The sequence below is a fragment of the Lycium barbarum genome, chromosome 1 (assembly GCF_019175385.1).
Source record: "Lycium barbarum isolate Lr01 chromosome 1, ASM1917538v2, whole genome shotgun sequence".
NCBI classification, from domain to species: domain Eukaryota; kingdom Viridiplantae; phylum Streptophyta; class Magnoliopsida; order Solanales; family Solanaceae; genus Lycium; species Lycium barbarum.
The window spans coordinates 158,504,668-158,531,941 of NC_083337.1; the positions used below are offsets into that span (position 1 = coordinate 158,504,668).

The 27,274-nt window shown below is 37.3% G+C and overlaps 2 protein-coding genes across 5 annotated transcripts; one reads left to right on the top strand and one right to left on the bottom strand.

Annotated features, from left to right (window-relative positions):
* Positions 1–1,327: 1,327 nt before the first annotated feature.
* On the bottom strand, positions 1,328–4,048 carry LOC132600578 (protein EMBRYO DEFECTIVE 514-like). Its single transcript, XM_060313843.1, has 2 exons — positions 3,615–4,048; positions 1,328–1,918 (listed from the first exon to the last, which is right to left on the bottom strand). Exons 1-2 carry the CDS (start codon positions 3,969–3,971, stop codon positions 1,595–1,597), a joined length of 681 nt encoding a protein of 226 aa, XP_060169826.1. The 5' UTR covers positions 3,972–4,048; the 3' UTR covers positions 1,328–1,594.
* Positions 4,049–18,659: 14,611 nt separating this feature from the next.
* LOC132600586 (uncharacterized) lies at positions 18,660–26,732 on the top strand. Of its 4 annotated transcripts, none has more exons than XM_060313880.1 (8): positions 18,660–18,854; positions 20,081–20,339; positions 21,410–21,481; positions 22,861–22,928; positions 23,122–23,278; positions 24,329–24,406; positions 24,521–24,610; positions 26,229–26,732. In XM_060313880.1, the coding sequence occupies exons 2-8, from the start codon at positions 20,100–20,102 to the stop codon at positions 26,418–26,420; spliced, it is 897 nt and encodes a 298-aa protein (XP_060169863.1). In that variant the 5' UTR covers positions 18,660–18,854; positions 20,081–20,099; the 3' UTR covers positions 26,421–26,732. The 4 variants fall into 4 exon arrangements, with proteins under 4 accessions (XP_060169863.1, XP_060169847.1, XP_060169856.1 ...); XM_060313864.1 differs by lacking the exon at positions 18,660–18,854 and adding an exon at positions 18,926–18,950; XM_060313873.1 differs by lacking the exon at positions 18,660–18,854 and adding an exon at positions 19,041–19,064.
* The last annotated feature ends 542 nt before the right edge of the window (positions 26,733–27,274 follow it).

Sequence of the window (27,274 nt, forward strand, 5' to 3'; positions counted from 1 at the left end):
AACGTGCTATTTCGGCGCCGGACTCCAAAAAGTACTATGAGAATTTACCCGAAATATATGTTGGCGATGATGTTTCGCCTGAGTTCATGGTTTCTTAAATGTGACCATGTAGTGGTTGGAACTGGTACAGTGACGCACAAAGCTGATATAAAGAAGTTTCAGCTAGCGACAAGATTGAGAGCTGATTCCAAGATTACTGGAGGAAAAATTATCAGGGTTGAAGGCTTGAATCACATCCAATTCTAGATCATTCATGGCCAAGAAAATTGCAAGATAGAGTGGCATTGGATGGTGATGCAGCAGGGTACGTGTGAGCCTAATTTGTTTTTATGAGTGGGGTGAGATATGAATCAAGATCAATGCCTACTATGATAGCAAATTGAATTGTGTAAATCATTTATTTAAAAGTTCAAATTATTAGAGGAAATATATACTTTAATTATCTGATTATATTAGAGATAAGGGTCAAAAACACACCTCAAGTATTATTTTTTATTTTTTTAGTTTCCTACCTAAACTATTACCAACTAGTTAGGAAAACAGACCTCAACTATTAGTTGCACTTTTCCTACCTGATAATTGAGGTAGGAAAAGTGAAAAGTTGGTAGTTGAGGTATGTTTTGCTTACTAATTGGTGATAGTTTAAGTAGGAGACTCTCACACCTAATAGTTAAAGTAGTAAACTCAAAAAAAAAAGTGATACTTAAGGTATGTTTTTGAACCTTAATTCATTATATTATGTCTCAACATATACGTGACAAAATGTTCAGGGGAAGGGATCTGTTTTGCAGCTAAAAGTGGGGGAAGGGATATATATTTTGCAGGTAAAAGTGGGCGGAGGCGATTGTGGAAGGGCCAGACAATGGGAAGAGAATGGTGGACGAGAGTGATTTGAGGAAGTCCTTATTGGGCAACTTACAAGGTTTTTTCACAGGTCAAATCCAGCAAGAGGGGCGTTTGTGGAGATGTTCTCCATGAATACGTGCAGAAGATGACATTTGATAGCTATTTGTACAAGAAAGTAGCACCCGGAGGCTGGAAATCCTATTGAAGACTTGAAGCTTGCTGTGAATACAATTGGTAGGCTGGTGAGAGCTAATGCACTGTGGAGGTAGATGGACAAGCTGTATTATTAATCTTCATTTGTAATCGAAGATTTTACTCTCATTACTTTGTGACTTGTTAGTCCCCTTCCTCCCCCTTAATAGAATAATTACATGTTAATTACTTCAACTCTATGCACTGCCCTCAATTTACGGGAGCAACATGTTTAGTTAACACCTCACATAATATATTCTCCCCTCTTTGAAATGAACTGAGACAAAAATAGACTTTAACACATTCTATTATGATAGGTTCATCTGGTGCATTCATACACTCCATCAATTTAACGCAGATTAAAATAAGATGATACTAGTTGATGCCAAACAAAAATGCTGAATTATGCACCCCCTATAGTTAAGTAACTTCACTAGCAATATATCATTATGTCACAAACTGCGGGATTGAAAGCTGTATTGAGCAAAATGTGGACTAAACAGCGGTTAACATACAGAACAATTGGCAGTCAATTCTAACAAACATGCAGCTGTCTTCAATATCTTGGCTTCCCTCCTTTCCCACGGCCACGCCCCTGTCCACCTCCTTTCCCTCCACCGCCACCACCTTTTCCACCACGAGCCAAATCTTTGTTAGCTTCATGTTTTACTTGCATGTTCTCTGGGAGGGGCAGAATGTGATCAACACATTTCCTGAAGCTAAAATCATCCACAGAACCATCCTCCCTAATGACAAAGAAGCAGCGACTTTTAAACTGAGGATGAAACCGGATTTGGAATGCGCGAATCCCTGTACCAATCTTTCTCTCTGGCTCTAAATGACCTTTCTTGAGCAAGTCAAGCAAAACAATGTGCTCGTACTGCAATACAGAACAAACAAAACAAGATATGAGTGATCATCATATCAAGCACTCAAAAGTGACTTAAAAATACTAAGGTGAAGGCGAACTCATATAATTTCCACTTCACAATTTTTGGAGCATGTTGAATACCGTGACAAAATAAGTGTAACAATTTGCCCCCATCAAAAAGATAAAATAGGCAATGACAAAAACAATTACATCTCAGTCGCAAACAAGTTCGAGTCGACTCTGTGTATTAGATGATTCATCATGAATTGACAGGTTTTATGTTGGTTGTCAACCTACTGCAACCCTCCTTGTTCATTGGTTTCGGACCAGCAATGTAAGCAAGCTTATACAAGCGAAATTAGGCAACAGCAACGAAGTAAATTGGAGCCTTAGAAAAAAAGTTTTGAGAACTGAGGATCAAAGAGAACCATGAAGCAAGCACCATGCCGAAAAGATGTGAAACTTGGAAAGTTCAAAAAATAAAAGTAACTCTGCATAATATTGATGATCATCCTGAGTCCAAACAGATGAACATCTTCAAATACAACAATCTCATGTTCCAGATGAGAAAACACAGTCTGCCAGCAAGAAAAGGTATCAGAAAGCAAGGATAAAATTTGAAGCGATGAGTAACTAACCAACCAAAATACATTACCCAGCACCTTTGAACACAGCACACAATTATAATCAGTATTATTATACAAGGAATGGAAACTACAACAATTTACCCAATCATGGAGGTCATACAACAAATGTACCATTCAATACTCGCGTCACATAATACAACACTAAATGCATTTTACTTCCGATTCACCAGGGACGGAAAGAAATGAAAGGTGTGGTCCATGTGATAGTACTTGTGGCCCATTACTTTAGCGAGAAGTTAAGTATTCTCTAATTTTACCTTTTTAAATTTGCTAAAACCATATAAATATATAGGAAATAGGAGAGGTGCAATCTCACAATTAGTATCGCATGGCTCACGTCTTACAAGAAATTGGTTACCTGAGTTATCCTTGATTAGGTAAATTTTTATAGTCGTATACACAAACAGAAAACCATCTAAATGTTGGATGCTTTACAGCTGAAGCAGGTTTTGGTTGAATAAACAAGTACCCCAATTGGTACCACAAAGCCTCACAAAGGAACAAAACAGAGTATACTGCAATTGATTGACTGATAAAAACATAAAATTCAGCTTAATACTCTAAAGAAACGCACTTCAGACCCTTTCAGCCTACGTATGATAAACTAAAACCATAGACCCAAAAACACTACAAAGACCAAATCTTGCTTTATAGAACAATGCAAAGTCAATCCCCTAAAGTTTTTATGACTATGCTGAATTGGCGTCTATACATACAGTCAAACAACTAAACTTTTAATACCAAATTACTAGGGTCAATGTTAGCTACATGAATCATCTATATCCATTTTGCCTAGTGATATAGGCGTACCTACGTGGGCACAATTCGGTATTCAAATCATTCACACAACAACATAACCAGTGTAATCCCACAAGTGGAGTCCAAGGAGGGTGGCTAGACCTTACCCCTACTTTTATGGGGGGTAGAGAAACTGTTTCCCATAGACCATCGGCTCAAAAGATTCCAATCATTCAAACATCTATATAAAATGCAGTAATATCTATAACTATCACTCTGTTTCACTCCAAAATTAAAGAAAACCAAGAAAAAGAAGTAACCTTGTTGAGGCTGAGATTGGGAGACCAAGAATGAAGAAGCTTATGAAAGTAATCAAACATCTCCACAGACGACCCAAAGTTCTTAGGACCCACACTAACCGGACCCCCCGACCCGACGTCTTTCTTTTCTTCTTCTAAATTCTCAAGTCTTTCTTCTTCCACAGACTTGTCCACCTTCAGCTTCTTTGTGGCCTCTTCATCGTTTTCCTCCTCCCTTGCACGCTTCGACCCTCCGTTCTCTTCTGTATCATCGGCGGCTTCAGCTTCAACATCCATGTCCTGAGCCGCCGAAGTTTCCTCTTTCTCGGCCTCTACTACGGCTTCGCTGGCGGCGGCTTCAAGTTCTGTTTCTGCCATGTTCAACAAGGAAGTGGAGCAGTTACACTAGGGTTTTGACCTCTCCTTTGTTGTGGCAAGTTACTACGGGAATGTACTTATCTCATTCACACAAATGCCCCTGTTTAAGGTAGTCTTTGACCCGTTTGGCCATGAGAATTATTCAATTTTTTCCGAATTTTTTTATTTTTTTCACTTTACAGTGTTTGGTCATAAAAAATTTAAATTTAAAAAACAATTAAAATCTTATTTTTCATTTTCTTTTTTGGGCGATTACTTTATTTTTCTATTTCAACTTTTACACCTAAAATTTTTATGTTGTTTAATTTTTACCCTAAAAATTCATACAACTATTATGTTGCCTAGTTGCTCTTCACTCCAAAAACATTCAATATCATGTGCTAAAAAGCTCAAAACAAAAAAAAAACAAAAAAGGGTGGGAATTTTGCAACAAAGCCATATTTAGAGATGCTATATTTTCTGTGTACAGTAGCAAACCTCCAAGTTGTAGCCTTTTGATGGAAAGAAACCATCAGTTTTGAGCACTTCATAAGCTGATCTCGAGTATAGTTGTTATATTTCTTGCACTGATTATGTTTATTAATTACTTTGGATGATTTTGCTAGTTTTTAGAAATTAGAGGCTATAAATCATATTTCATGTTTTTTAGAAAAAATACATTTTAACAACCAAATATTTTTTTAGAAAAATTATGGCCAAACATAACCCCAACTTCAAAAATTCCCAAAAAAAAAAAAAAAGTGAATTGTTTTTGGTTTCTATGGACAAACGACTACTGTAATTTTTGCCCCAAATATGTGGTCTTTTAATTTTTGAAAGTGAAAAAAGTTAAAACAAGATTTTAGGTGTTTTTCAAATTCCAAATATAACTATATATTGTATTTGAAATTTTCATGGCCGAACGTTGATTTCCAAATAAAGTGAAATAATTTTCCAAAAAATAGTGAAAATTTCTCATAGCCAAACGAGTCCTAAGTAAAAAATAGGAGGATGAAAAGTATCCCTCCTCAAGGTATAAATTTCTTTTCACGAGGCATAAGTTTTGTACTTTCGCATCATAATATCCCACAAGTTATGCAAGACACGACAAAACTTTCAGAATACTACACAATTTATGCTGCATAACTTAATTTCCAAAGAACTTACGTCCATCAAAGAAAAAGTTCAGTTTCAAAAGATTGAAAACTCAACAAATGTTACGCAATTTATGCTGGGAGAGCATAATGTGTTTCAATAAAAACAACACAGACCCACACATATACTAGATCTACCGCAGTGTTTTAAAAGGCAGGGGCGCGAGGCGAGGCGTTTTACGTTGTACGGGCGAGGCGTAAGCCCCGAGACAAAGGGGCATAAGTCCCATTGATCTACGGGGCGTATGTTGTATCTACAATTTTATAATTTTATTTTCAAAAAATAAGCAAAAGTATTTTCATTAAAATTCAGCAAATAAATTTAAATAAATCACCAATAATTTTTTTTAAAAATATTATAAATATTATTTGAGAAAGGTAACAACACAAAACATGATAATTGGCTAGATAATCTTTAAGATGAAATATTCATTCAATTCATCATCATTCTCCAGATCTATCAGTCCTTCCCGCCCTCAATTAATATTTGCACTGACTTTTATTTATACATTCAAAGAAAAGGAAGGGCAATAAGTGTAAGAATAAAAATAAAAAATGGATAGTTGTTGGAGGAACATAGTGGTATCATGTATGAAATCTCTATCATATCAATTTCAGGCATAATCATCTAAAAAACTTTTTATGGCATTTTATTTTCTAAGAGTTGCTTTCTTTAGGAAAAATCACTACAACATGATAACATAAAGTATAAATATCATTATACCAATAATAAAAATCATAATTTATAGCAAAAATACTTTTAATACAATAAAAACCAAATTTAAAGCCCGGGTTGTACGACTTTACACCCAGGCTTATGCTTTTGCCCCTCGGGACTTACGCCCCAAATTCTAGGGCGTACGTCCTGCGCCCCGAAGCGTTTTTTGTATGCCTCGTCCCGGGGCTCGCCCCGAAAACGCCTCTGAAAACACTGCTCGACTATCCAACATTAGCTACTATCAAAACCAATTCTCGAAAATGGATAAAGAAGATATTCCCCAAAAAGTATAACTCCAGTTTCTGAATACTATAATAAATTCTAGAAATACTACACAATTTTTGCTGCTAACTTAATTCCTAAAGAACTTATGCCGAGCGGAGCAAAAGTGCAGTTTCAAAAGATAAATGTTACATCTTGCAAATTTCGTGTCGTTTGCATTATGAGTAGACTAACGCAAGCCTAAAGTGGACATGAAGCCCTTATAAGGTGAAGGAGGGAATTTGATAACTTTAAGTGCGTACCTTAAGGATTGGTAGTCAAACGAATCAAAGAGAGCAAGTTTATCGGAAGGGCATTTTGACGCCCAATTTGACAGACCGCAAAATATTTGACGGCCCGTCAAATGGTGGATCCTCCACCGTGAAATGGTCACAGAGAGGTCTGGCTGGTTGGGCAATTTGACGGTCCATTTGACGGACCGCATAATTTTTTACGGTCCGTCAAAGTAGCCGTCAGAATATGTCGGCGGGATTTTAAACCCAAGAGGTCAAACCCTAAGGCTCTCCAAAACCCTCTCCTCAAGTTCATATGCTAATCAAGGTCAAACCCAAGAGGATCAAGACATTCTGTCACACCCTAATCTCGTTAGGGTGTGATGGGCACCCGACCCTTACTTAGAGCCGAGCGAACCCTCTGACTCTTAATACACACATGACCTCATTGGACCTTTAAATCAAATAAACATGAAATACATGGTAAAGCTTTCAGAAATATTCTTTTTCTTTGTTCTCAAATCCAACAAATCTGTAATTATATGGACTTTATCACATAATACAGAATGACACATCGGCTGATGGGGCCGCTTACAACACGGACATTCCATACCCACGACTCTGTCTGCAAAGTCTCTAACTTCGAACAAAACATCATAGCACATATACTCTGACTCGGCAACACTCCAGGAGCAATTGGAGTTGCCAATCCAGCTGAAGCATCTTCTAGCAATGTCCTTTACTCATCTGGGTGTACCTGCGTGGCATGAAACGCAGCCCCCGAAGAAAGGGGGTCAGTACGGAATATGTACTGAGCATGTAAGGCAAGGATCACAGTAAAAGAGAATCATAGCTGAAACAGAGATTTACCAGAATCAAGTATAAACTTGTAAAACATCACAGTACTTGCCTTTTCAAAAGAAAATCAGATATGTCATCATAAATCATAAATGAAAATCATGTATGCCATCATCGTATATCATATGTCATATAACGTGCCCCGGCCCTATAGTGAGGGACGCGGTGAGTAAGTTCATGCATGTCATCACCGTATATCATGTACGCATATAACGTGCCCCGGCCCTCCATTGAGGGACGCGGTGAGTGAAATCATGTATCACATTTACATATAACGTGCCCCGGCCCTCCATTGAGGGACGCGGTGAATGAAATCATGCATGCCAATGTCATGTATCATATATGCATGTAACGTGCCCCGGCCCTCTTTTACGGGACGCGGTGAATGAGATCATGTGCCATCCTGGCCACCACCCCGTCATCATATCATATATAACATGCCTCGGCCCGCAAGTGAGAGGGACGCGGTGAACAATGCAGAGAAGTACGCACGAGAACATACCCTGGCCCGGGACGCAGTGAAGGACATACTGAGACTTGCACGAACAGAGTAGTGCGAAACCATATGCACATAAGTCATGACTCGATAGATACGTACACTTACTGACATCTGATGGCTCAGAAACAAGTTTCGTGTCAATCCGACTTAATATGAGAAAGTTATGAGCGTTTGAAGTACAGAACCTTCTACGAACATTTCAGAAGCCATTTTTGGAAAATCGAAGCAACAATCATATCAAGTACCTTTCGGATAACGTTACGGATCAAATCAAATAGAGCTTTTGGAATCATATGTACGTATCAAAACATATCAAAGACTCGATGGAATAATCAAACGTGCTGTCATACTTACAGAACTCTTTTAAAAACATGTCAAAAGTGAATAAGAATCATAGACAAACTCGGAATCACAGAATAGAATAACCCCAAGATGCATATCATACCTTACTTGGCTCTAGGACATGCCAAAGAAAGAAAGGGTAAGTCTTACATACCTGTCCCACGACCAACTAGCTACGCTTATTTGTCCAAACTTGCTAGTCTACACACAAAAGAATTCACATAATCATTAGATTCATTGACATATACTTGTCTTAGTCTTTCAAATGAATTCACTTATATTCTACCGAAATTTCGACAGCATTTCCCCTGTAAATACAACATCCCTGAGAATCTAACTCGGCCCAAATCATCAACAACAAATCCGAGAATTCCACTCGGCCACATTATCCACAATAATCCGAAATCTTCCAAACTTAATATGGACAATAACAACACATTGTTTTCTTCCAAATTCATGAACTACACCACAATCTACACTTTAACAACTTTGTCGATCAATTCCAAATACCTTCTAACGTTAGTAACTTCTTTTACATAATTCGACAACATTTTCTTATATTCAATTCAATCACAACAACCAACTTACAACCTTCCAAACACATGTCTCACTTCCAAATTCATAAATTATATTTACAACTTACACATTAGGACTATCATTCCTACAAGTATAAGAAACCATACTAATGTCATACTAACTTCTTCAATAATGCACAAACGATTTCAAATTCATTCCAAGCCACCAAACCTTCATTTTACATCATGAAATCCACAACGCAACAATCAACTACTAAATAAAATCATTTCATCTTTTCTACACAACACCACCCTATTCGGTCATACCACATACACACATATTTTATGAACTTCACCCTTTTACACATACTACAACACTCAACAACATGCATAGACCATCCATAACATATGAAAGAGAGTTAAACCTTACCTTTTCCTCTTAGCTCTTCAACTTGGCTAGGGTTGTGAATTGCACCATTGAATGGTTTGCTTGCTCCAACAACCATCCCATGTTAATTAGGGCCTTCAAATTAGTTGGAATACTAGGAGGAAATAATTTTTCTTGATCAATTTTCCATGGCTAAATTTTTGCACCATGGCCGTACCCTTCTCTTTCTCTCTTCTTCTCTTCCTTTTTTTTTTCTTTCTCTCAAACTTCCTAAATTAAATTGATGAATAAAGTGTCCCTCTCTCATATATATATATATATATAACCCATACAAGGGTGGCCACATGTCCCCTTCTCTATTTTTCTTGAAGTTTCTTGAAATTAAACAAAGAAGACTAAGTGTCTTCTTATATAAGCTTTAGTCCTCATTAAATAAAATGTGGACATATACCACACATACAACATGGCCCCTTCAAAAACCTTCATGAATATTTTGTGAAATTCCCATTTTGCCCCTAGCCTTCCACAATATTACCATGAACCACTTTGTGAATTTTCCTTTTTACCCTTAGCCTTTCTCAATATTTCCATACTAATAGTATTCATAAATAATATTCACAACCAACTTGTACATTAAAATTTTTTTGGAAGATGGTCATTTCCTTAACTTACCACGACTACCTCGAAATATCCGAACGTACAAACTACGGGCTATAACACATTCAAGTGCTAGGAAGCTTACTAGGGTTTGTAGAGTTCAAGGATTCCTTTGGTGTTGAAGTTGGAGGTTTCACTCTAGTGGAATAATTTGATCCAAGGCTTGTTCTTGTGTGATTAAGGTAAGTTCTTACATCTATTGCATGTAGCTAAGGTTGTTTGGTTGTTATGCAATTTGGTTGAAGGAGGAAAATGAAAAGAGAGTTCAAATATAAATTTGAGGATATCTTGAGCTATAAATTAATTTGAGTTATAATTTTTGGCATGTTGTGAGTATAATCTTGTTATGAGTGGTAATAATGACGATGAGGAAGTGTTGTATACAAGTGTATATAGAGTTGTGTTGAAATTATTGTTATGGGTTGATTATGAAAAGGAGTTTTGCGGATTGAATGGAGCATAACTTGAATGAAGTCTCCTAATTATGGTATTGGTGATGATGTTATTGTTGATTGAGAGTGTTTTGGAAATTGGTAGAAGTAGATGAAATAGGGGAAATGCTGCCCAATTTTCGGTAGCTCACAAATTACCCTAGTTTGAACTTGAGAGTATTTTTAAGACTTAATCTTAGTGTGAAGCCTCTTGAATGTAGATTTCGTAGGCTTTGGAGGAGAACGTTAAGTAGTTAAGAAGACGTGAAGGTATGTAAGGCCTAACTCTTCTTTCTAAAGGCATAGTTTCCTTATTGTGAATCCATTTAAGATATTTGAAATGTCCTATTCATAGCAAAGCTAGAAGCTCATGATTCTCAAAGTTCTCATGATTTTGTTAATATTGTTTATCGTCGCTGATCTCGTTTTATGATAGTTGACCCTCTAAGGAAAGATATAGTGACCCTCTAAGGAAAGATATAGTGATGATGAAGATGATGTTGCTTTTACTTGTTTATTCATATATGTAGATATATATAGCTATTTTGTGACACCGAGCTTGTATGGCCGGGTATGATATCTATTGCGCGCACACCACTGCAGTTGGGTACGGACAACACCGAGCCTTGTTATGGTCGGGTATGGATAACACCGAACCTACATGGTCGGATATGGTATCATTATATGTATATGTATATGTATGGAAGGTTCTCTTTAGAGAAAGGTTAAGTAAGTATGATGAACGTCTCAAGAGATATAAATGGTTCTTTTATCTCATGTTATATATCCTTCATGTTTTTATCCTGTTACTACTTATGCCTTACATACTCAGTACATTATCCGTACTGACGTGCTTTTGTTTGTGGACGCTATGTTCATGCCCGCAGGTAGACAGGGAGACAAACTCGACCCTTAGGCTGCTTCATCAGAGATTGCCTAGAGGAGCTCCATTTGATTCGGAGTTGCAGTAGTTGGTACTATTCTTTTGTGTATATATGGGTATGGAGGGTTCCTGCCCCGTCTTTATGATATTACATACTCTTCGTAGAGGCTCGTTGACAGATGTGTATAGCTAGATATCCCTCAGCTTTGGCGGCTCATATTTTGTATATCATTTTGATAGCCTTGCCGGCTTGTGTGCATATGGGCATAGTTAAAGATGTTTATATAAAGACGCCTACTTCCGGTGAAATTCGTGTTATTTGGTACATGGTAATTATGAGTTAGCCATGTGGCTCACCTAGATGTGATTATGAGGATATGTTAAGAGGTGCTTGGTAGGTTAGCTCCGAGTGCCCGTCATGGCTCTCTAGTTGGGTCGTGACAATGAAAAACACAGAATTTATGCCGAATGAAGCAGGTCTGGATAGGTAAGAGTATATCCGTTCATAATTTTTCATTAAATAAACAACAGGAGCAAAATTAAAGACAAGGGATAGAAGAGGCAAAGATAACCCTTAAGGGTCGTTTGGTTTGAAGACAAGTTGTGCTGGGATTAGTTATACTTGGATAAGTTATGTTGGATTAATTATCCTGTTATTATTTCTTATTGATTGTTTGGTTTGTTGTATTAAAAGTAACATGCATTGCATAATTTATAAGAAAATGTTGCTTGTTTACAAAAATACCCTCCATCTTATTTAGTAGAAAAGAGGTTAGAGGGACCTCAGAGCTATATTTGTCATTTTGATTGTTTTATCCTGGGATAACTAATCCACGCTCTGCTAAGGATAACTTATCTTGGTACTATTTTTAATCATGAAATAATATATCCCAGAATTATTAACCGAACAAGAAATAAGGTGATACTAAATTTTAATCTCAGGACAATTTTTCCTTATCCATCGTACCAAACCCACCTTTAATGTACCCAAAAAGTAAGATGCTTTTACTCCAAAATTTTAAAACTAACTTTTCCCCCTCAAGACTTCATATACTCAGCGGAGATTCTCTCAAGTTACTATTCCAAACACAAAAACATGAATAATACCAATTCAAAAGACAAAAAGGTTCATTCCAATAATGAACTCCAATATGATAAAGCAAACATTTGAATAAGCGAGAATCCATGATATGTAACTAAAATCATCGAAATCGAGCATGTTTCAATATCGAAAATGTATTGACAAAGGGAATCAATATTGAAGATGTATTAAAAATAGTTTGAAGTATGGTATTAAAAAGTTCTTGGGTTTTGATGTAGGGTTTAAACTCTAACTTTGTGCGTCAAGGTTCGTGACCAGTTAAATTGCATTTTTCAACAAAATGCACACTCTCTCCCTTCTCCAACCATTTAGCAGGCGAAATCATATTTTTACCTAGCATTCTCTTCAACTGAAAAACTTGAAAATAGATATGTTATTGACGAATTAATAGAAGGTAACTCGTATGGAGAAAGACTTGTATATGGGAAGAAAGTGAATGAAGTGTGTATACAAAAAATTTGAGACCGGGATGCTACTGCCGCATGTGTTAGCATGCTACAAAACTTTAATCGGAATCCTTGAACAACTAATGACTATCTTCATGATGAATCTGATGAACCAGACGAACTGTTAGAATTGGCATTCCCGAAGCCTTTCCGTTCCTTCCATGGATGAAATGTAAAAAATCTGAAATGTGGAAATATAAGGGTAGAAATTGCATAGGCACAGTCGCACAGATAGTATTTTTGACGATATTGGGGGTGTACACAAACGATAGTTTGATGGATTATGGAGTCATGTTAGATGATCATAAGAAAATCCGGCTCTTATATATGGACCCGGGTTCTTTCGAAGAACAAGGTAGTGCAAAATTGAAATACATACTAACAAATGACTTCAACGACATCTTAAATCTATTGATGAGGCACTGAAATTGAATAGACCGAATTTTCTTGCAGAGGAGGACAGAATGATTTGTCAATATTTAGAGAATTGAATGACTACAAATATGATCACGGTGACAAAAATGATTCGATGGGTAACAAAAATGATCTGATTGGTGATGAAAATGATATGGTGACGAAGATGATCGAGTGGGTGATGAAAATGACCCGGTGGGTGACAAAGATGATGAAGTCATCAGTAGTATTTCTAGATGGATTTACCAATCGTCTTTTCTGTTTTGAACATCTTATAGGGTCCGCGACTTTTTGGATGCCCTAAACAACACTCTTGATGATAATGAAATCACAGTTCTTGATGACAATTATCTTGACAAATTTGCTGACTGGAAAATCACTGATGAATAGATTCACGAGCCCACAATGAGTCATTGCCTAGATTACCGGTACACGCCTCTGACTATGCTGTGTATGTTCAGGAGAGCAACTGAAATTGGAAGTACAGTAACGAAAACCTAGGGTATTGACGTAGGGTTTAAATCCTCACTTTGAGATGCAATTAGCAAGGTTCGTGCCACGACTAGCGCGATGAAGGATTAGTAGGGATTGGACTTGTACACAAACCCGATTTCTCTTCTTCTCTTTTTTCTTTTTTTTGATTTTTTGGAGGGATTTGTAAGAATGGTTTTGGAAGTGCAAGTTTTGAGTTGACACCACTTGTCTCAAAACTTCAAGTTTAATAAGTTTTACCTAGACAATACTATTAAGATTGTTGGGTGTAATTTCTTTTGTTTTCTGATTTATCTGCTTTTTGCATCTCCAACGCACCATCAATTTTGATTTACACCTTTTGTTATGATTACTTTCTAACCTATTTGTTTTTATGTTTTAAAATTATATGATAATTTATTAATTATTTTATGACAATAAAATACCGAAAATGTTTAGTGGTAACCGGTAGTACACCGCAACTTGCATATTAAATGCATATTGCTTTGTCAAACCTTAATTGGTGAATCAAATGTATGATATTTAAATGGGAAATGATAAATAAGGCATTTACGGGAACAAGCATCGATCTTCACGTGAATCAGCGATAAAAGAATCACCGATTTGAAGATCAAATAAAACCCTAGATTTTAAGAGCCAACTTTTTTACTTTTGTGTTCCTTTACTTTCCTTTTCTGTATTTACTTGTTGAACCTCTTTTGATTTTTTAAATTAAATAAAAATTAGTCAGTAGGACTCACCTAGTGACTTTTTTTTTAAAAAAAAAAAAAAAAAAAGAAAAGCTAAACGAACGGTTTTTGTCTACTACTTTTTGAAGCTAGAAAACATCGACTTCTTGATTGTTAAACCAAGATATGTAGTGTTGAATTTCTCAATTATTAAACTGACAGTATCATAGTAGTATATAACTTTCAATAGATAGCTATCATTAATTTGCTAAACCAAGACTCTCGTGTAAGAATCACATGTCAGACCAACAAATCTCAATTTCATTAGTACTTATAACATCTCAGAAAAACCGGTTCTTTAAGTTGAGAATGACTATGTTGAATCGAAAGCATTGAACAAACACTACAAAAAAAAAGTAATTTGCGAAGGTTGAAAGTTGTAATTCGCGGAGGTTTTAACCTCATCTAGGTTGAAAATTGTAATTCGCTGAGGTTTTAACCTCCTCTAGCAACTAGTGGAGGTTAAAACCTCCGCGAATTGCAACTTTCAACATCCGCAAATTACATATTTTTTTAAGTGAAAATTTTAATTAATTGCCACTTTGCTGCATTGTCAATCAAGCTGATATAACTAATAAATTAAATATGCCAAGAATAGAATACTGATCAGTATACTTGATGAAGAAGGTGGTCAATTGATTGTATAGATTACAATATATCTTTCACGAAAAAAAATATATATAAGAAAAAGAAAAAGAAAAAGAACAGCTCATAGACAGGAAAAGTGATAATAGTAATGAAGAATGATGATCATAAGCAAACATATAAAACTATCATGACTCGTATAGGTCCAAAAGACAATAAACAAGTCTTACAGATCACACATCATAGAGTCAATGATATTGTCACACAACTTTTTCCTTCTATGTATTTGTCCTCTTCCTTCCAACTCTTTTTTTTTATTTCTGTTGATTAAATGTTGTTTTGCAACCCTCATAATATGAATTTCTTAATGGATTTAAAATGACCTAGAGTTAATCACCTCGGTGTTCAACCTTAGCTTTTCAGAGATTTCGTTTAATTGCTCTTTAACACCACCTTAATATGCAGTGAATTGAATAATACTTTGAGTGCTCATTGATTTCAAATGACTCCTTCAAAAATTTAGAGCAACTAAAAATAAAAAATATATAATGTCCATAGTAATTGCATCTAGTCTACAATTTACTTCCCTGAGAGTTTTTGAGGTAATTAAGACTATGAATAATTTAAGTATACAAGTAATAATTCGTTACAAATTTAAAGAATTTAACTGGTATGATAAGGAGAAGCGCACGAATAGGGAATTGTATAAGATGGCGAGGAAGGAGGCAAAGTTAGCGATTACAGCGGCAAAAACAGCAGCTTTTAAACACCTGTATGCAGAACTAGAGGACAAAGGCGGGGATAAGAAGTTGTATCGACTAGCCAAGGCGAGGGAGAGGAGGGCGCGTGACTTAGATCAGGTGAAGTGCATCAAGGATGAGGATGGCAAGGTACTGGTGGAGGACGCTCTCATTAGACAGAGATGGCAGTCATACTTCCACAAACTCTTGAACGACGAAGGGGACAGAGACATTGTATTGGGAGATTTGGAGTACTCCGAGAGATGTCGTAATTTTGGTTATTGTAGGAGTATAAAGATTGAGGAAGTTAAGGGTGCTGTTCGTAGGATGAGTAGGGGAAGAGTGACCGGGCCCGACGAGTTTCCTGGGGAATTTTGGAAGACTGCAGGCAGGGCAGGTCTGGAGTGGTTGACTCGGTTATTTAATGTCATCTTTAAGACGGCTAAGATGCCCGAAGAATGGCGATGCAGTATAATGATTCCATTGTACAAGAACAAGGGCAACATTCAAAGTTGCAACAACTACAGAAGGATCAAGTTGCTAAGCCACACTATGAAAGTGTGGGAAAGGGTGGTGGAGATGACGGTGCGGAGAGACGTGTCTATTTCAGAGAACCAGTTTGGATTCATACCGGGGCGTCCTACTACAGAAGCTATTCATCTTGTACAGAGATTGGTGGAGCAGTATAAGGAGAGGAAGAGGAACTTACACATGGTGTTCATCGACCTGGAAAAAGCATACGACAAAGTGTCGAGCGAGGTTCTATGGAGATGCTTGGAGGCTAGAGGTGTGCCTGTGGCGTACATTAGGGCGATCAAGGACATGTATGATGGGGCCAAGACCAGGGTAAGGACTATGAGAGGAGACTCGGAGCACTTCCCAGTTATGATGGGGTTGCACCAGGGATCAGCTCTTAGCCCATTTTTATTTTCCTTGGTGATGGATGGATTGACGCGACAAATTCAAGGTGAGGTGTCATGCTGTATGTTATTCGCGGATGACATAGTCCTGATTGACGAGACTCGAAGCGGAGTTAACTCTAAGCTGGAGGTTTGGAGACAAACTCTAGAGTCTAAAGGGTTCAAGTTGAGTAGGACCAAGACAGAGTACTTGGAGTGCAAGTTCAGCGATATATTGCATGAGGCTAACGTGAAAGTGAAGCTTGGCACCCAGGTCATACAGAAGATTGATAGTTTCAAGTATCTTGGGTCTATTATACAAGGATATGGGGAGATTGATGATGACGTCACCCATCGTATTAGTGTAGGGTGGATGAAATAGAGGCTTGCATCCGGAGTGTTGTGCGACAAGAAGGTGCCACCAAAACTCAAAGGCAAGTTCTACAAAGTGGTGGTTAGGCCGACTATGTTATATGGGGCGGAGTGTTGGCCAGTCAAGAAGTCTCACGTTCAAAAGATGAAAGTGGCGGAAATGAGAACGCTGCGATGGATGTGTGGGAATACTAAGAACGATAGGATTAGGAATGAAGTTATTCGAGACAAGGTAGAAGTAGCCTCGGTGGAGGAAAAGATGCGGGAAGCGAGGCTGAGATGGTCTGGGCATGTGATGCGGAGAGACACAAATGCCCCAGTGCGGAGGTGCGAGAGGCTGGCTATGGACGGTTTCAGAAGAGGTAGAGGTAGGCCGAAGAAGTATTGGGGAGAGGTGATTAGACAGGACATGGCGCATTTTCAGCTTACCGAGAATATGACCTTAGATAGGAGGGTATGGAGGACTTAGATCAGGGTAGAAGGCTAGTAGGTAGTCGCGTTTATCCTTTCTTGCGAGTAGTTGCATTGATCTTTTGTTTTTTGTTTCTTGATTTTTGCGAGTATCTGTTTGCACAGAATGGTTTATCATGGCTTATTCACTTTCGTTGTTTTCATTTTCATAATTGCTTTGAATTGTTTAACCGTATCTAACCTTTCCTATGCTTTTTCTTGAGCCGAGAATCTTCAGGAAAGAGTCTCCCTACCTAAGGTAGGAATAAGGTCTGCGTACAATCTACCGTCTCCAGACCCCACATTGTGGGACTCACTGGTTATGTTGTTGTTGTAACTGGTATGCCAAAAAAAATAAGGGGGGAGGGGGGCCGGGGGGAGGAGAAGAGATAATGAGAAACTAATTACTTAATTCCCATGAAATAGCATACTCTAGCGTGCTTTCTAGAAAATATAAATCATTAAGAAATGGCCATGCACCGTTCTCTTCTCTTTGGCTCTTTCCAACTACCCCATTTTCCCTCACTTTTTACCAAGTCATCAAGTCACATCAACTCTTTAAAAGCCAACTTACGAAACTTTTCCTCCTTTTTCTTCCGCTAATTCATACTATTAGGCTACCATTGGACTTTCTGTAATAATTTTTTGAATTTTTGTGTGTGTGGACGAGGGGGTTAGAGAAAGGAGGAAACATGAAATTACGTGGTACTTACCGTTTATTCCTCTCTTCATGCTTATTTTTGGCCAAAGCAACTCCATCGAAGAGACGAAAGCATTAGAAACCAAACAATTGAAGATGTCCAAATGTCTTTGTTTATGACTACTACTTATGGTGGCAGTGTGCTACTTATAGGAAGGAGCCTTCTTACCCAATGCCCCAAGGTTTTACTAAGTAATTACTTGCTACAAAAAATTTATGTGTACTACTATTTACACTAAGTAAATAATGCACAACACATGTTTTAATTTGTACAAAAAATAATAACGTTTGATTAAGTAAAACATAAGGATAATTCGATATACAAAACGTTCTGCATTAAAATAGGGTTCGGGAAGGGCCGCACTCAAAGGGAGTGCGATAAAGACAATCTACTAAATCTACTGACGTATGTAGTGGCTGATTTCACCGCCGATTTCGTGACTCATAAATCCCACAAAAATAAATTTATCGTTGCTCCCAAATTCCTATGAGACATAATACTCCTTAGTTTATGACTTTTATGGTTAAAGGTTTGAGCTCAATGTAAAAACATGTGCATCTAATATTTTCTTGATTATATAAGATATATAATTATATAACATTCATTAATTTGATATAAATATCAATTGCTAATACATTTTTTTTTATTTTTTTTTTATCACGACATTGTCTTTGTCCATTACCACAAAACGTTGTTTTCTTTTTGTCTTCAGGCGAACGTTACCAAAGCGAAAGAATAAAAGAAGATTTGTGAATTTAGACAAAGTATATGTAAATCTAACCCGCACATATAAATTACCATAAGCTTCGACACAATCAATAATAGAAGAGTTGAAAAATACTTCTCTACATTAAAGTTTAAACTAGAAGACTATTAAATACATTACCTTGTAAGTAATCAATTTTATCATCAATTTTCTAAGCAAACCCCACAAGAAAAAAGTGTTACGTACTGCGACTTTTCTAACTCTGAAAAAGACTGGTATATAGTCATTAGCTTCTACAGAAAACGGTAAACACAAGAATTGAATTTTCAGGTACCTCTAATTCCTATCTTTTCATCTACTTTTTTATCCTAAATTTGATCAAGATTATTACTTTTTTTTTGTTGGGGTTTAAGATTTTATGTTTAGGTGAGTTGATTTAGTTCAGATACCAAGAAATCATATGTTGAATCTACACTTTAATCTAAATTCCTAGTTCAAGATTGTAATTTTTTGTTTTGGGTTGAAGATTTCTATGATTGGGTGAGTTAATTGGTCCAGGATTTTTGGGTTGTTATTTATTTATTGAAATTGATGATAAAAGATGTTGTTTTCTCAGTCTTTTTTATCTACAAAGCTTGAAGCTTTCACCATTTGTTACCCCCTTTGGAAGTTTATGGTCTTGGTTTTGTCAAGATTGTTTGCCTGTGAGAAAAAAGGGGAAAAGGGAATACTGGGTAACTCAGAAAGCTGTTTCATGTGTTTGTTAAAGCGTTTTGCTCCAAAGTTTGGATTTTTTTTTTTCTTTCTTTTTTGTTGGGTTTTTGGACCTTTTCTTATAGATCAATGGGTTAATATGATGTTGGGTTTCAAGCTCGTTTAGCTACTATCCCCCAATTTTCTGTTCAAGAGTTCTGTTCTTTGGTAGTGGGAATGTGGGATATCTGTTTGGGAATATACAGAGACGGAGTTAGGATTTGAGTTTATGTGTTCTGGTGGATTCTAGAATATGCAACTTATTGGGTTCATGATAAATTATATATACGTATTAAGTGGATTTGTAAACACAAATATCGGGTTTGGGCCAAAGTTACTGGGTTCTGCCGAACCGTAGGCGAAGCTCTAGCTCTGCGCCTGGGAATATAAACTAGGAGATCCAGTCTCCTGGCTTGCTTAGGTGGTATTGTGGATTTTGTTATATTAAATGGGAAGAGTCTAAACCTTGTTAAAACGTAAATTAAAGGGAAGTGTACATCTTATGCTTTTCAAATCCCTTTCTCTTGACATGATGGCCCTTCAAGTAAGTAACGAGATTCGTTTTTTATTATGGGGATATGGGGGGATAACCTTGTGCAAAGCTATACAAACTAAAGAAAAACTAGACAACACTAAAGTATACCAAATTCACCAAAACCTATATCTCTAGTAGTCTGTTACATTCGATGGTTGGAGAATGTTCTTTTTGCTTAGTGAGTCTGAAATTTTCCTCTTAGAGTCTCTGAATTTTTCTTCTTATACTTTTGACATGTGAGATGGCTGATGATGTTTGATGATCGTAGGATAAGTTGTGAACTGCTAATGGAAGAACATTTGGTTTTGCGTGTTGACCATCTCATCACACCTGAATCTTTGCACTCTCTGTCACGGTCTGAGGATGCAGTTGGTACGTCCTCAGCTATTGATACTAAGGAGGAGGAAAATCCAGGAGCTGGAGATGAAGAAGAGCCATTACTTCAGACTGTGGAATGCCGGATATGTCAGGAAGAAGATAGCTTGAAAAATTTGGAGATTCCTTGTCGTTGCAATGGCAGCTTGAAGGTATCTTGGTGAAGTTGGTAAATTTTTGTGCTCGCTCTTCGTGTTCAATGAGCTGCTAGATGTTGCTTATAACTTGAATATTATGCCAATCACATACTTTTTTAGCTTAAGCATAAATGCTGCTAATACCCAATGTATGTTCTCTCAAGAACTTAAGATTTTCGTGATTCGACATTCTACAGAAGCTTGGTATTTAAGTTTTCTGTACTCTTCAACAAAATTTAAAGCAGTGTATCCCAGCTAAGCCTCACATCAGTGAAATCACTATTTTGAATTAAGTTTTTTGAATACCTGGTCACATATTCTTATCCTTGCTCCTTTTCTATACTAAGCAATGATAGAGGCTAAACTTCTATACGCTTCCAGTATACCTGTATTTGAACAGTTGGCCCCTTTTTGGTCATTATCTTTGGTTGGTGCACCTAGTTTCTTTTGCTTGGTAGTTGAAGAGCATCGTTATCCCTGAGCACTGTTGCTTCCATTGTTATTTTTGTCCTTCTCTTTGCTGTTCTGTCTTGTTCTTTAGTTTAATTGTGTGGCATGAAACAAATATTAGTTAGAATTGATTGTTGTAGTAATTGACTTTATGAGGTCTTCTCATCTATAAGACCTCTGAGTAATGAAGGGTCTATTTGTTTAAGAGTTAGCATGCATCTTCTTCAGTTTCTAAAGGCATCTCAAAATGATGAACATGCAGATGCGGTGGTAATGCTCATCTTCCTAGCCATTTAGGTGTGTTAAAGTCGCCCAATCTATGGGAAGGATACTTACACTCAATCGCAATTCTGTTTAGGTATAGCCAGGCCTTTTGTGTGCTAAACATCAGTTGCTCCAATGACCTACTAAAGCTAACAATTTTTTTAAATTAAGCAATTCAGATAATGTTTTGGTATACCAAACTGCTATGGTTCTTTACATTCTCTTTGATTTGTTTTATAATTTTATAAGCTGGGAACCATAGATGATCTTAATTATCTCTGTGTGTTACAATGTCCAACAACTATTTTGTGTGCTTATATGAGTTTTTATTGGTAACCTGACTAATCTTTTTTATTTGTCACAAAATCCAGTATGCTCATAGAAAATGTGTTCAGCGATGGTGTGATGAAAAGGGGGATATAACTTGCGAGATTTGCCATCAGGTACTCCAATGCATATTCTATTTACCTCATTTTATTGAGCATGATGATTTACCTTTTGCCTATCCCCATCCCAAACCAGTATAAGACAAATAAGCCAGAAAAGAATGAGGGAAGGGTGAGATAGCATAATTGAGTCTGTCCTGTATTTCTTTGATGTGTGCTTGTGCTTTCCTTCCTCAATACTTTTTCCTGGCTAGAGGAAGTGTCACTCATGCCTACGCAGCAATTCAGCTGTATGTTCATTTTTTAACTTCGTTTAGTGAAGCACCTCAGGAGGCTGGCTTGGAAGTGAGGCTTGGTACCCAAGTCATCCAGAAGAAAAGTAGTTTCAAGTATCTTGGGTCTATTATGCAAGGCAGCGGGGAGATTGACGATGATGTCACACATCGTATTGGGGCAGGGTGGATGAAATGGAGGCTTGCTTCCGGAGTGCTATGTGACAAGAAGGTGCCACCACAACTTAAGGGAAAGTTCTACAAAGTGGTGGTTAGACCGACTATGTTGTATGGGGCGGAGTGTTGGCCAGTTAAGGTTTCTCACGTTCAAAAGATGAAAGTTGCTGAGATGAGAATGTTGAGATGGATGTGTGGCCACACCAGGAGTGACAGGATTAGGAATGAGGATATTCGGGACAAGGTGGGAGTGGCCTCGGTGGAAGACAAGATGCGAGAAGCGAGATTGAGATGGTTTGGGCATGTGAAGAGGAGAGACACGGATGCCCCAGTGCGGAGGTGTGAGAGGTTGGCCATGGATGGTTTCAGACGAGGTAGGGGTAGGCCAAAGAAGTATTGGGGAGAGGTAATTAGACACGACATGGCGCAGTTACAGCTTACCGAGGACATGACCTTAGATAGGAGGGTTTGGAGGACCCATATTAGGGTAGAAGGCTAGTAGATAGTCTCATTACCCTGCCTTATTAATAGTCACATTATCATAGTATAATTTCTTGTGCTCTAATTTATGCTATTATGCTATTATCTGTTATTTCCTGTGCTTTGATTATTCTATGTTATCTGTGTCGCTTGCGTTATTTCATTTCCATATCGCTTTGAATCTCTTAGCCGTATCTGACCTCTTTTTATGTTTTTATTGAGTCGAGGGTCTCTCGGAAACAGCCATCCTACCTTGGTAGGAGTAAGGTCTGCGTACACTCTACCCTCCCCAGACCCCACGTTGTGGGATTTCACTGGGTTGTTGTTGTTGTTGTTGTTGTTGTTCATTTTTTAACTTCAGAATATAGGAAATTGATACTTTAGAAAAAAAAATTTGGATGCCAGTGAATACTTGCTGAAAGAGTTTCTAATTCAGTTACACTCCGAAATTTTTCTCTCTAGCTGGCAGACTTACCAAACATAGAAAATTTTCTCTCTAACCTGCAGTCATATCAACCCGGCTACACTGCTCCGCCCCTGCCTCCTCAATCTGATGATACAGCCATTGACATCAGGTATATTCAAATCATGACTATTTTATCATCTGTGCACCAAATTTTATTCACCGTTCCAGTCATTCCCTTTGAATAACCTAGAGACTGTTGATATTGTGCTGGTTTTGGGGTCATGTAGCACTCTGAAACGTAAATACAACATCCTTTACAATCTTGATGTGCTGAAATTTTCTTTTCTGTCTTATGGCTTAAGTAGAGGTTGGACAGTGGGTGGCACTCAAGTTGACTTGCATGATCCTCGACTTCTTGCAATGGCTGCTGCGGAACGTCGTCTTCTAGAGGCTGACTATGATGAATATGCTGATTCAAATGCTAGTGGAGCTGCATTTTGTCGTTCTGCCGCTTTAATTGTAAGCAACTGAAGCTACATCATATAGTTTACTCATTTTGTTTCATTGCAGTGCAAACTTTTTTTCTAAGTAGTGGAATGTAGTGATGTTGGGCATGCATTAGAATTTTTCTTATGGTTGGTATGTACATGAACAGATAGAAAGTTTCTCTGGAGAGGAGGGTGGGGGTGACATTGGTAGTGTGGTACATGAATTTTCACGTTAAGCTTTGTAATGGTAGAGTCAATTGAATTGGTAGCAGAATTTTATCAAGGATGCATTTTTAGGCCCGTTCCATCTTTATAGGAAAAAAAAAAAAGGGGGGGGGGGGTGGATTTTCATCTCATTGTAGGCATATTTAGTAATGATATGTAAGATATTATGTGGAGGACCCACATTAGGGTAGAAGGCTAGTATATAAGTCTCGTTATCTTTCCTTATTAGTAGGCGCATTAGCGCATTATAATTTCTTGTGCTTTGATTTATGTTATTATTTGCTACTTTCTGTACTTTGATTACTCTATTTTATCTGTGCCGCTTTCGTGATTTGCATTTCCATATCGCTTTGAATTCCTTGATTATCCTGTTTTACTGTGTCGCTTGCATTATTTCATTGCAATATCGTTTTAAATCTTTTAACCTTATCTGACCCCCTTTTTATGCTTCTATTGAGCCGAGGGTCTCTCGGAAACAGCCATCCTACCTTGGTAGGAGTAAGGTCTGCGTACATTATACCCTCCCCAGACCCCAAGATGTGGGATTTCACTGGGCTGTTGTTGTTGTTGTTGTATGTAAGATATTATGTCACTGCAATGGTCTTTTGGTAGACTGCATGCTTTTCTTTTCTTTTCTCTTATTACGCTGCCTTGTTTCTTATGCTATTTTTGTTCTGGTTGTCCAACTGGATCAGAAATGAGATTTAGCTTCTTTCCTAAATATTTAAAGATTCCGCATTATGTATGGCATGTAAACTACATGTTTATGGATTTGGAATAGATTAGGGTAGAATATTTTAAATGCCAGTAGATCTTGGTGACATTTTTGTTTTCAATCTACTCTGTTTTCCTGCAGTTAATGGCCCTTCTGTTATTGAGGCATGCTATTGGAAATGCTGATGAGGATGAGGATGATGTTTCCACCTTTTTCTCTGTAAGTCAATGAGTTTTCTTTCCATTGGTTACTTTCTATGATAAGTTATGAAAATCTACTTTAGTTAGTTAGTACGGTGTGTGGGACTAATGATCTAGTTGATTCTTGACACAGCTTTTCCTGCTCCGTGCTGCTGGTTTCCTTTTACCTTGTTACATCATAGCTTGGGCAATCAGTATATTGCAGCGTCGCAGGCAAAGACAGGTTATATACTTTTTTTCTGCCTTTTTATAACTTTCAGAACTCTTTTACCTTTGTCTTCATCTTGCACATTTTGGTGATACTTCATGTTCATGCCAAGTGCGCTAGTCTTATGGTACAAATCCCTTAGTTTTTTCTGCTTTTCTTTTGGTGGTAATGGTTAAGTAGTTTCTATATTTATGCACATTTGTGAACTTTTATAAGTCATGCTTATTCCATGCCTAACCAACTATTTGAGTTCCATCTTTGGCTGTTTAAAAGTCCAACTTTCACGAATGAAATACACAATTATTCTTGGTTCTTTTCCTAAAAAGCCTGTCTTACTTTTATACTTTTTTAACTTCCAAAGTACACAAAACCTTAATTGGCATGCTTGTTTTTCTCTTAAATTTTTCTTCCAATAAGTGTTGAACATCACACTTTCATATTTCATATTGATAATGATGTAAATAACAGTAGGCAAATGGTTATATACACTGTGGAAGTTATTCGATGGTCATCTTCGACATGAGAGACATCAGAGCTACTTTCAATCTGTGAGATTTGAGGTTCCACTGTGATTTCAGCACTGCATTTTTTGCTAATCAAATAAGGATCAGAGCATGTCTTTAACATGATAAAAAAAATTATAGGAATTAAGAGCAGGATCAACATTTGAGAATTTTCACCACCTGTTCTAGCCGTGAAGAAGTTAATCACGCCCACTGATTGTTGATGGCGCAGTTTATTATTATACAATTTTGCTTATGTTCGACTTTTGGTGTAACCAACATTAGGGTCTCTTTTCATAAGTATGTAGATGCCTTTCTTAGGTAAATAGACACTTAAAAGTTAAAAAAAGAAAGAAAGAAAAGAAAGTAACTTCTACTAAGTTGTTGGGTGAGAAGAGGAGGCAGCAAGAGTCAAAAGAAGTGGTGGAGGATGATCCTACATTGTATGTGGTGGACCATCTGGAAAGAAAGGAATGGGAGGTGTTTAAAGATAGATCCAATTCCATTCAGAAAGTAAAATGAAGTTGTATAGCATCTTTCTACTTTTGGTGTAAAGAAATAGGCAGGGCAGCCCGGTGCACTAAGCTCCCGCTATGCGCGGGGTCCGGGGAAGGGCCGGACCACAAGGGTCTATTGTACGCAGCCTTACCTTGCATTTCTGCAAGAGGCTATTTCCACGGCTTGTAAAGAAATAGGATTAGAGGATATAGATCATTTTGTAGACTTATTAAAATCCCTGTAAGTATCTCTTTTCTCTTTCTGTTTTTAGACTAACACTTTTGAAGGTCTCCAGCATATCCTTAATGCTGAGGAATACAAATTTACCAGTTTCAAAAAAAAAAAAAAAAAAAAAAAGTAATTACGTGAGACATGTAAAGGTAAGTTTCTTTTTTGTTGTAATGTGCTATATAGAATTAAATTTTATACTCTGACAGTGTACTAATGCTTATAGTAAGTTAAGTTGCAAATTTTCTTAGTTACCAATCCAACCTTAGGATATGCAGGTATCTTTAATTGTCATTGCCTTTTAAGTGAGTTGACAGTGTAAATGGTAAACTTCATTTAACATGTCAGTGTGTAATTGTCAAATATATGCTTATGCATTTTCTTTTTTCACATCTATAATGCAGGAGGCAGCAGCATTGGCAGCAGCTGAAGTTGCTTTCTTGGTACAGGCTGGGCAACACAGGGGCTTGCATGTCACAGTCGCACCTGGGCCCGCACTGCCAACAGAGCCTTCGACAACACCTGGACGGGCAACAACTCCTCAGGCGGCAGTACCACCGGAACAGGTGGCAACTCCTCATCTGCAACCAGTATAAAAGCTGTCTTTGTTTCGTTATCTATTTGTTTGATAAGTTGATTGCACTGATGAGTTACATAGGCGGGGAAAGATTTTTCTCGTTTCGTTTTTAATCATTTACCAGCTGTATCTTTGCACGCAAAAGCTCCAAATTTCCTATTTTGTTATGTTTGTACATATCAAAACATTGCAGCCAGTAGGTTGGCGTGGGAGTCTTTGCCCTCCATGGGTCAGTTACAACTTTATCAGGTCGTTGCTTCAATGGTGTAGATACCATATCGTCACATCATATTAATCGATTACTGTTATCAATATCGTTTATTCTTCTCAAGTGATGTAGTTGTGTCGTGCTTTTAGTTTTCATATTTCACATTATTTTTGCAGTAATCCTACAGAAGAGAGGACAAGCTCGACTTCTATCACTGTGATTTTAGCAGGATTCTACGTCCTCTGTTGTCAAAGAGCCTGTTTGGATGGGCTTATGCCTATAAGCTGTTTGCAGCTTATAAGCTAAAAAAAATAAGTTGGGGTAGTCTACTTATTTTTTTTGGCTTATAAGTTGTTTTCAGTTTATAAGCTGCTTTAGATAAGCTAAGTCAAATGGGCCCAATTATTTTTTTGAGCTTATTTTAAGCACAAAATGACTTTAAGCTGATCAGTCAAACACTCAAAAAAACTGAAAACAGTTTATAAGTGACTTATAAGCCAATCCAAACGGGCTCAAAGTTATTATACTTGTGTTACTTGGCATTTTTTAAGAAAAAAAATTAAAGCAGAAGATGGAAGACTTGGGTAAACTAGCAACTACATATGTTATGTAATGCTAGAGCCACGGTGAAATGAATTAAGTTTTTCATGCTCTCTGTCATACTC